Here is an 8,770-nt window from a genome sequence, read left to right as displayed (position 1 = left end):
ACTCATGATATAGGACACTTGGCGCTTCCAACTTCTTTTCAGCACTATCACCTATATCCAGAAAATTAATCTATGCATCTGTGCTATCCTATTACCCCATTTTATAGTTGAAGGCCACGTTTGGCTCAAGGTCGTGCAGGAAGGCGGTAGAGCCAGGACTCTACCAGGCGTTTGTCTTGTAAAATTTCTAACAGGAAAGCTGAGAGAATCGCTGGCAGGCCCAGTCTGACCCAGTCTGGCCACGGTCGTTGACTTACATATTGTCTCTTGCTACTTTCATGGTGTAAGAGCAGATCTGAGCAGTTCCCACAGAGACCATTTCAACCTGAAAAGCTGAAAATATTTCCTACCGGCCCTGTCTTTAAAGGTTGTACACCTGAGTTTTACTCTCTTTTCTACCTTTTGGTATATTACATGTAATATATTACACCAGGGAAGATGGGGATTCCCCTGGTGGTCCAGTGGCTAAGACTCCAGACTCCAATGCAGTGGGGCCCAGGTTCAATCCTTGATTAGATCCCACGTGCCCTGACCAAAGAGGACATGTGCCACAGCTAAGGATCTCACATGTGGCAAAGAAGATCCCATGCGTTGCAACTAAGACCGGGTGCCACCAAATGAATAAGTATTTTAAAAAAACAACACACTTCTGAACTGGTTCAGCATATAAACAATCCGCACAAATGGACATTTATAAAGACCTATTTATTCATTTATTGATTTCTCTTTATTATTTATCATCCATCCCACTTTTCCTCCCCTGAGATCACAGGAGACATCGCAGAAGGGTTCACAAAATTAGCAGCCATTTCCCGGTGAGAACTTGAAAGGGATACTTTGATTCTTTTTTCTTTCTTTTGCCTGCTTAGGGATATTTGTGACAGTGTAAGTGTCTGCCTGGTGAATCTGGGATAGCAATATAAATGGGTGGAGCTGTGAGTGAGCTCACCACTGCACAACTTTTTTCTTGGAAACAAACTCTCCATGACAGCCCTTTGCATCCAAGGGCAGAAGGGCCAAGTACATGGGGGTCTCTGTTCCTTCTTCTGGACTTCTGCGGGCTTTGGGTCCCCCCAGGTCAGTTCTCACCCACCCTGGGCAGCAGGCATTCAGGAGGATCTTGTCCCCTCCTCTCTGCTCACTCAGTTTCCTGGCCTGGATTCTGGACAGGACTGTGACTCCAATTTTCATCACTCCATATGCGGTATTGGGCCCGCCCTCCTTCCTGTGCACCCCGTTCTTTGTGTCTTCCACAAACTTGTTCATGAGCCCCACCAGCCCCTCCTCCGTGATGGTCTCACTCCTCGGTTTCTGCTGCAGTTTTTGATGGGCAGGTTTTAAAAGCTACAAAGCTCACTCTGCTTGACACGTGCACCACTCTGCCTAAAACACAATACAGATCATTGCCTAGAAGGGTGAGCACAAACATGATGAATACCCAATTTGCTGGGGTGTTGGATCTCAAACTTCCATTTGATGGCCAATTACCAGTTTCTGTGAGATTAGTTAAGACTGCTTATACAATAGAGGTACATGAAACAGCCTGTTGGCCTGTCATAGCCATGATGTCTAGGATGATAACAGAGAAAGAAATGCTCCAATGGGGAGGTCAGTGTCCAGATTTACTGGTGCCTGGAGGGTCTGAGCACAGGCGGTGACATCCTCTCTTAGCTCACTTATCCCAGATGCCTGTAAGGTGAAGCTACATGCTGTCAAGACTACTCCTGCTTGAAACTTGACAAGGTCAGCAGAAGCCTTGGGAACATCTATGGGATATGGTCATAGGACATGGTGATGAACTGAACCTGTTGAACATGGCCAGGCGCGGGGTGTGAAGGGGCTTTTTAAGCAGAGCTGACCAGGCTGGGGGCCAGCAGTGGTGGGATAGCATGGGATGGGGCGGGGGGGGGGGGGGAGTCTGTCACAGTCAGAAAAGCCAAGGACTGTGTTCCCGGGTCCAGTGCTGTGACTACTTGAGAAGGAGGCCCTGCCCCTTTCCTTCCTTCCTAGGAGGGGCCAGATGTTCCAGAAGGTTCCTAATGATCACTCCTGACTGCACCTCTTGCTGGTGCAGCATCCTGAGCCAAACCAGGACACAACCCTTTTTTGATCCCACCTCTGAGATACACTGTGGTTTGCAGGGTGGAGTGGTGAACGTCCTCCAAATAAAACTGCTTGGTGAATGGGACTAGGGATTCCTGGCAGAGGAATGAAAATCATTAGAGGTGCTACATGCATGTATGTGTAGGTCTCCAAAAGAGGAAGGAGTACAGTTATTATCTTGTGCTGGCTCCATCAAGCCTGCAGAATTGGAATGGTTGCTTCTTCCTAAGATGCAATGAAATTACTTAGGGTAACTGCTTCGAACTGTGGTGTTGGAGAAGACTCTTGAGAGTCCCTTGGACAACAAGGAGATCAAACCAGTCCATCCTAAAGGAGATCAACCCTGAATATTCACTGGAAGGACTGATGCTAAAGCTGAAGCTCTAATACTTTGGCCACCTGATGCAAATCTGACTCATTGGAAAAGACCCTGATCCTGGGAAAGACTGAAGGCAAGAGGAGAAGGGGGCAACAGAGGGTGAGATGGTTGGATGGCATCACTGACTCAATGTACATGAGTCTGAGCAAGCTCCAGGAGATGGTGAAGGGCAGGGAAGCCTGGCGTTCTGCAGTCCATGGGGTCGCAAAGAGTTGGACACAACTGAGCAACTGAAAAACAACAACGACTACTTCTGAGGACATAGCTCTGCTTGCTCTCTTGATAGAAACTCAGCTTGTTAAAGACTTTGGTCCTGTGATTAGACTTTCAGTGTGGGCAGGCTACCTGACTCTGTGGAATTCAATCTGTCGCATATGGAAGGACTGTTTATGAAACTTTTACTGTGTTCAGGGCCATTGACAGGAATGTTGTATTTAAAAGTTACATATCCCTAGGTTTGTTGAAAATGTGTACATTTTGATTTGTCTTAGGTCATAGTTAACAACTGGTGTATCACCTGGGCTTTATTTTTCTGGAACTAAGGGTGCGTGATCATTGTGATTCCACTATCCATTTCCAAACTAGCAGGTGTGATGCTGACTGTTGATTTAAACATTGATGATCCTCTGCTGTCATATGGTGTGGGGTGTAGGGGGAGGAGGAAAATAACAGAATAGTTGAAGGCCTACTACAGTTGTGAAGTCAACCTGACTCTTCAGGGAAGGGTCCTGCCTTTGCCTTCAGGGGCTGTTGCTTCACCAGGGCTGACAATCAGAGGTGGACAGTGACAGGTAACCATGACAGTAAGGGGCATCTGTACCACATGGAGCTTCTGTGAAGAGGCGATGTGGCGGACAGTCTTTGGGGCCTTGGGGAGCCGGATGTGGTGTTGGGAAGTGTCAGGGGACGTTCAGCTTTAAGGGATCCAATATATTATTTTCTTCTTTTGTGTGCCATTTCTCAAGGACTCTATTCCTTATCAGTTCCTGGAAAACAGGAACGAGCAAAGCTGCACACAGTCCTCAGGACTGAGATCATGAGAAAAGGCACCTGCTTGGATTCCTTTCAGTGACTCCCTTCAGTGACCATTTACTTAAAGGTAGTCTATTCAGTTATGCCCCTCTTACTCAGGATATGGAATGCTTTCTGGCCCTTTTAAGATTGTTATTTGCTTGGCCTTGTTTTTGCTAATTTTTTTTACTGCCTAAAGCTGCCTTGTATGAAGATATATAAACGTGCACTTCTGCAAATAAAGCACCCTTGTTTCACTTGAGACTTGGATCCCCTGCGTCCCTCTTCTCATCAACTCCAGTCCCCAGGTCCCAGTCTACAAAGACCGTGACAGGGAAGCAGGAAGCTGGCCTGGGTGCAGCTGGGCCCCTCTTTCAGGGGCTCATGATATAAGATACCTAGCACTTCCAATCTATTTTCAGCACTGTCATCTATATCCAGACAGTTAACCTTTACAGTACCACAATCCTATGACAGTTCTCATTTTATAATTGAGGGGATACAGCAGATGTGGGATTTTGCTCAAGGTCACACAGGAAAGTTGCAGAGCCAGGCTTTTTTGGTTCAAGATGTTTATCTTGAAAGATTTTAAGTAGAAAGTTGAAAGCATAATAATGGATACCCATGTGTCCTCCCAACTAGGTTCAACTGTTATGAATATGTTACTCTAGTTATGTGTTCCACTTCTGTGTGTATTTTGCATAACCGTGCTAATGTTGCAGACCTCCTGACACCTCATCCCACAAAAATGACACATTCACCCTGAAGAGATTTGACAGTGATCTCTCATACCCACTCATGCCCACCCGTTCTCAATTTCCCCATTGTCTCAGATTCTTGTAGGATGTTATCTTTCATACCAGCACCCCCTCACATTTCACACATAAAATTGTTTTTTTCCCAGTGAGTTTGGTGTTTACAGGCACCAGAGCAGAGGTTTTGCCCTCATGGTGTGGTCCATGTCATCCTAGAGGCTGGTCAGCTAAAGCTGGCAGACCCAATGTGGCCATGCTCATCGGCTTATATATTGTCTCTGGCTACTTTCTTGGTAAAAGAGGGGAGGTGAACAGTTCTCACAGAGACCACTTGAACCCGAAAACTAACAGTATTTCCCATCTGGCCCTATTGATGAGAATTCTTTCCCCAAGTAGTACTCTCACTTTCCTTGACCTACATTTTGGTCTATTAGACTTCTGAGCTGGTTCGGCATATAATCAGTTGGAACAAACAGACATTGATAAAGAACCATGTATTCAGCTATTAATGTTTATTGATTATTTGTCATCCATTCTTCTTTTATTCCCTGGGATCACATAAGAAATCACAAAAGATCTCACAGAACAGTAGCCATTTCAAAGTGGCTTTGAAATTTACATAGAGGTAGGCATGCTTGATTTTTTTTATGAGGAGATATTTTGAACACTGTGTTTTCTTAGTCTAATCAGGACAGGTAAGCAAGTGGGGCCTATGGGTAGAACTCAGGCATGAATTGCCATTTTGCAACTTTTTTCTCATGGACAAACTGTCCATGGGGCCCCTCGGCATCCGAGGGCAGAAGGGCCAAGTACACGGGGGTCTCTATTCCTTCTTCTAGGCTTTTGGGGGCTTTGGATCCCCCCATGTCGGTTCTCACCCACCCTGGGCAGCAGGCATTCAGGAGGATCTTGTCTCCTCCTCTCTGCTCACTCAGTTTCCTGGCTTGGATTCTGGACAGGGCTGTGATGCCAATTTTCGCCACTCCATAAATATTATTATCCGGCCAGCCCTCCTTCCTGTGCACCCCGTTCTTTGTGTCTTCCACGAACTTGTTCATGAGCCCCACCAGCTCCTCCTCCGTGATGGTCTCACTTCTCAATTTCTGCTGCAGTTCAGGGCTGCAGCTTTCAAGAGCTTTGAAGCCCCATCCACTAGACATGTTCACCACTCTGCCTAAAATGCAACACAAACCATTACTTGGGAAGGTATGTATGAGAATAATGAATACCCAATTTGCTGAGATGTTGGACTCGATTCCCACTGGAGAGCCAGTTACCAGTTTCCTATGGGACGTAGAGGGTCTGGGGATTAGAGGCAGGTGAGCCTAGATCTTGTCAGAAACACTGCAGTTCGGACTCAGTCAGACTCACCTTGGGGTTTCATTAGAGGCAGGAGTTCTGTGCATATATCCCGGGTCCCAAAAAAATTTGTTTTCATGGTCACTTCTGCCTTAATTGGAGTTGGCGTGGGATCACTAACTTTCAGAGCAGAAAAACAAAACAAAACAGGATTAATAAATATAAGCCATACGGTAAAAATGCTTACTTGATACAGTATTTTTTCCTGTGAAATCTGTTTTAGTCTAAGAGGTGGGTGGAGTTAGTGAACAGTATTGTGCCAGTGGGAATTTTGCGGTTTGATGTGTGCTCAGTCCCGTCTGACTCCTAGGGACCCCATGAACTGCAGCCCTCCAGGCTCCTCTGCCCATGGGATTTTCCAGGTAAGAATACTGGAGTGGGTTGCCATTTCCTTCTCCAGGGAAGAAGCCGGTTACAGTTTGATAATGCTGTGTATTTATGTAAGATGGCATCATCAGGGGAGACTGAATGAAGACAGCTCACACAATCTCTCACTGTACCCCTCTTTACAACTATTTATTGGTTTCAAAGCAAGTTAAAGATTTACCAAACTGGTCCAAAGTTCAACGAAATCAATACTGCAAAAATCCCGGGCATTGTCCTTAACACTGATACCAAAGCTATTGCAAAGCCTTCTTGCTGGAAAAGCTTGTAATCTCTGAGGACCTGCTCTCCCTGTGACCTCCAGCCTAGGGAGGGGGTTCTAGATCCCACAGCGGAGGTTCAGGCAGTGGCCCCGACCCGCCCGGTCTGGCTTTCTCCACAGTGGCTGTATCCCCGCCAGCTCCCACTCACACGGGAAGGCGATGGCCGCGTTGTTGACCAGCACGTCGAGGCCCCCGTACTCCTTGAGCAGGAAGTCGCGCACGGCGCGGATGCTCTGCAGGTCAGTGATGTCCAACTGGTGGAAACGGGGGCTCAGGCCCTCGGCCTGCAGCTGCTGCACGGCCGCCCGACCCCGCGCCTCGTCCCGCGCTGTGAGCACCACGTCCCCCGGGAACCGCCGACACAGGTCACGCACGATGGCAAAGCCAAGGCCCTTGTTGGCCCCAGTGACCAGCGCTATGCGGGTGGAGGACGACATGGCCGGTGTGCAGGGCCCTTTGGAGTAGAGCTGACAAGGCTGGAGACCGACGGAGTGGCGCGGCGTGGGACGTGGAGACCCGTCACAGTCCAGAAGGCAAAGAACTGTGTCCTAGGATCCAGTGCAGTGAGTAGTTAAGAAGGAGGAGGCCCTGCCTTCTATCCTCTTAAGGAGGGATCAAATGTTACGTAAGGTTGCTCAACACCACTCCTGGCTCCACCTCTTTCCGCGCTTACTGTATTCTCAGTTAAGCCAGGGCACAGCCCTGTTTTTTTCTTTAAAATTTTTATTCTATGTTGGAGCATAGGGCTTCCCTGGTGGCTCAAAAGGTAAAGATCTGCCTGCAGTGCTGGAGACCCGGCTTTGATCCCTGGCTTCCGAAGAGCCCCTAGAGAGGGGAGTGGCTACCCATCCAGTGTTCTTGCCTGCGGAATCCCACGGACAGAGAAGCCTCCTGTGCTACCATCCGCAAGGCGGCAAAAACTCTTCACAAAATTAGCAGCCACCTCCCAGTGGGAACCTGATGGGGATACTTTTGATTCTTTTTTCTTTCTTTTGTCCGTGTAGGGATATTTGCGAAGGTGTAAAAGTCTGATTGGCAAACCTGGGATAGGAACATAATCAGACCCATGGGTACAGCTGTGAGTGAGCGCACACACAACTCTTCTCTCGAAAATGAACTGACTGGAGCCCCTCGGCATCCGAGGGCAAAAGAGCCAAGGGGTCTCTGCTCCTTCTTTTGGGGCTCTTAAGGCTTTGTGACTGCCTCCACCCTTGTCAGTTCTCACCCACCCTGGGCAGCAGGCATTCAGGAGGATTTTCTCTCTTCCTCTCTGTCCACCCACTCAGTTTCCTGGCTTGAATTCCGGACAGGACCGTGACGCCGATTTTCCTCACTCCGTTTATATTATCCGGCGCGCCCTCCTTCCTGTGCACCCCATTCTTTGTGTCTTCCACAAACTTGTTCATGAGCCCCACCAGCTCCTCCTCTGTGATGGTCTCACTTTGAAACTTCTGCTGCAGTTCAGGGCTGCATTTCTTTAGAGAGCTGACACTGACAGAGCTGGATACATTCACCACTCTGCCTAAAATACAACACAAATCAGTGCACAGAAAGGCGAGCACGAGAAGGATGAATCCCTACTGGGGACAGGACGGACCTCTTGAAAGAGGACATTAGGGAAGGAAGGGAATGTACTTGGGAAGGGGTTCCTCAATGAGTTTTATCTGTTTTATTATTATAAGTAACAACATGATACTTCTAATGTTTTTAAAAATTAAGCTATATCTAATTATTTTAGAAATTACAGGAGTGAACTATTTCACTCAAACTCAATAAGTAAGTCATGACCAGAGGAAGAAGTCTGTGAACCTATTACCCAGCATGACTTGTGAAAATTATTTTCAAAACTGAACTATTTAAAATCTCTGGAAATGGTCCCGAATGTGTGCAGCAAGTGAAGAAACATTTTTTTTCCAGACTCTCCAATAACTCAGGTGAGAACAGAAATAATCTATTTCAACCATGACTGCTCCTTCCTTACCTCCTTTCTGACCATAACAACGGAAACTTCACTCTGGGATGATGCATCTGAGACGCAGGGCTCCCTCCCTCCCTGCCCAGGGGCTGTGGTATCTTCCCACCAGGCAGATGACATCAGTGTTTCTCATCCTGTTCCTCAGCTACCTGCTGCTGAGGTTCAGTTCCTGGCAAGTGTATCTCGGAGGTTAGGACTTCCTTCTCCAACCCAGCCCTCACTTGTGGGACCAAGGCTGGGCATCCTGAGAATGCTGGAGCCTAGACTGCCCTTGTTTGTGAGGCAGAAATAGCATGCAAAGGGAAGTAACATGCTGGGAAGACCAGGGGCTACAGCCCCCTCTCCCAGCTCCTAACATAGGAGTGTCATTGAAAGAAAAGTGAGAGGGTAACAGGTAGGAGGGTAATTATAAAGGAAAGAAATGGTATGGACCTAGCAGAAGCAGAAGATATTAAGAAGAGGTGGCAAGAACACACAAAAGAACCGTACAAAAAAGATCTTCACTACTCAGATAATCACGATGGTGTAATCACTCACCTAG

The 8,770-nt window shown here is 47.5% G+C and overlaps 1 protein-coding gene across 1 annotated transcript; it reads right to left on the bottom strand.

The window, feature by feature from the left end:
* Positions 1-4,745: 4,745 nt before the first annotated feature.
* LOC138436545 (carbonyl reductase [NADPH] 1-like) lies at positions 4,746-7,029 on the bottom strand. Its single transcript, XM_069582219.1, has 3 exons — positions 6,403-7,029; positions 5,620-5,727; positions 4,746-5,422 (listed from the first exon to the last, which is right to left on the bottom strand). Exons 1-3 carry the CDS (start codon positions 6,689-6,691, stop codon positions 4,959-4,961), a joined length of 861 nt encoding a protein of 286 aa, XP_069438320.1. The 5' UTR covers positions 6,692-7,029; the 3' UTR covers positions 4,746-4,958.
* Positions 7,030-8,770: the final 1,741 nt, after the last annotated feature.

The sequence above is a fragment of the Ovis canadensis genome, chromosome 1 (genome assembly GCF_042477335.2).
Source record: "Ovis canadensis isolate MfBH-ARS-UI-01 breed Bighorn chromosome 1, ARS-UI_OviCan_v2, whole genome shotgun sequence".
NCBI lineage: Eukaryota > Metazoa > Chordata > Mammalia > Artiodactyla > Bovidae > Ovis > Ovis canadensis.
This window is presented reverse-complemented; position numbering and strand designations above follow the sequence as displayed.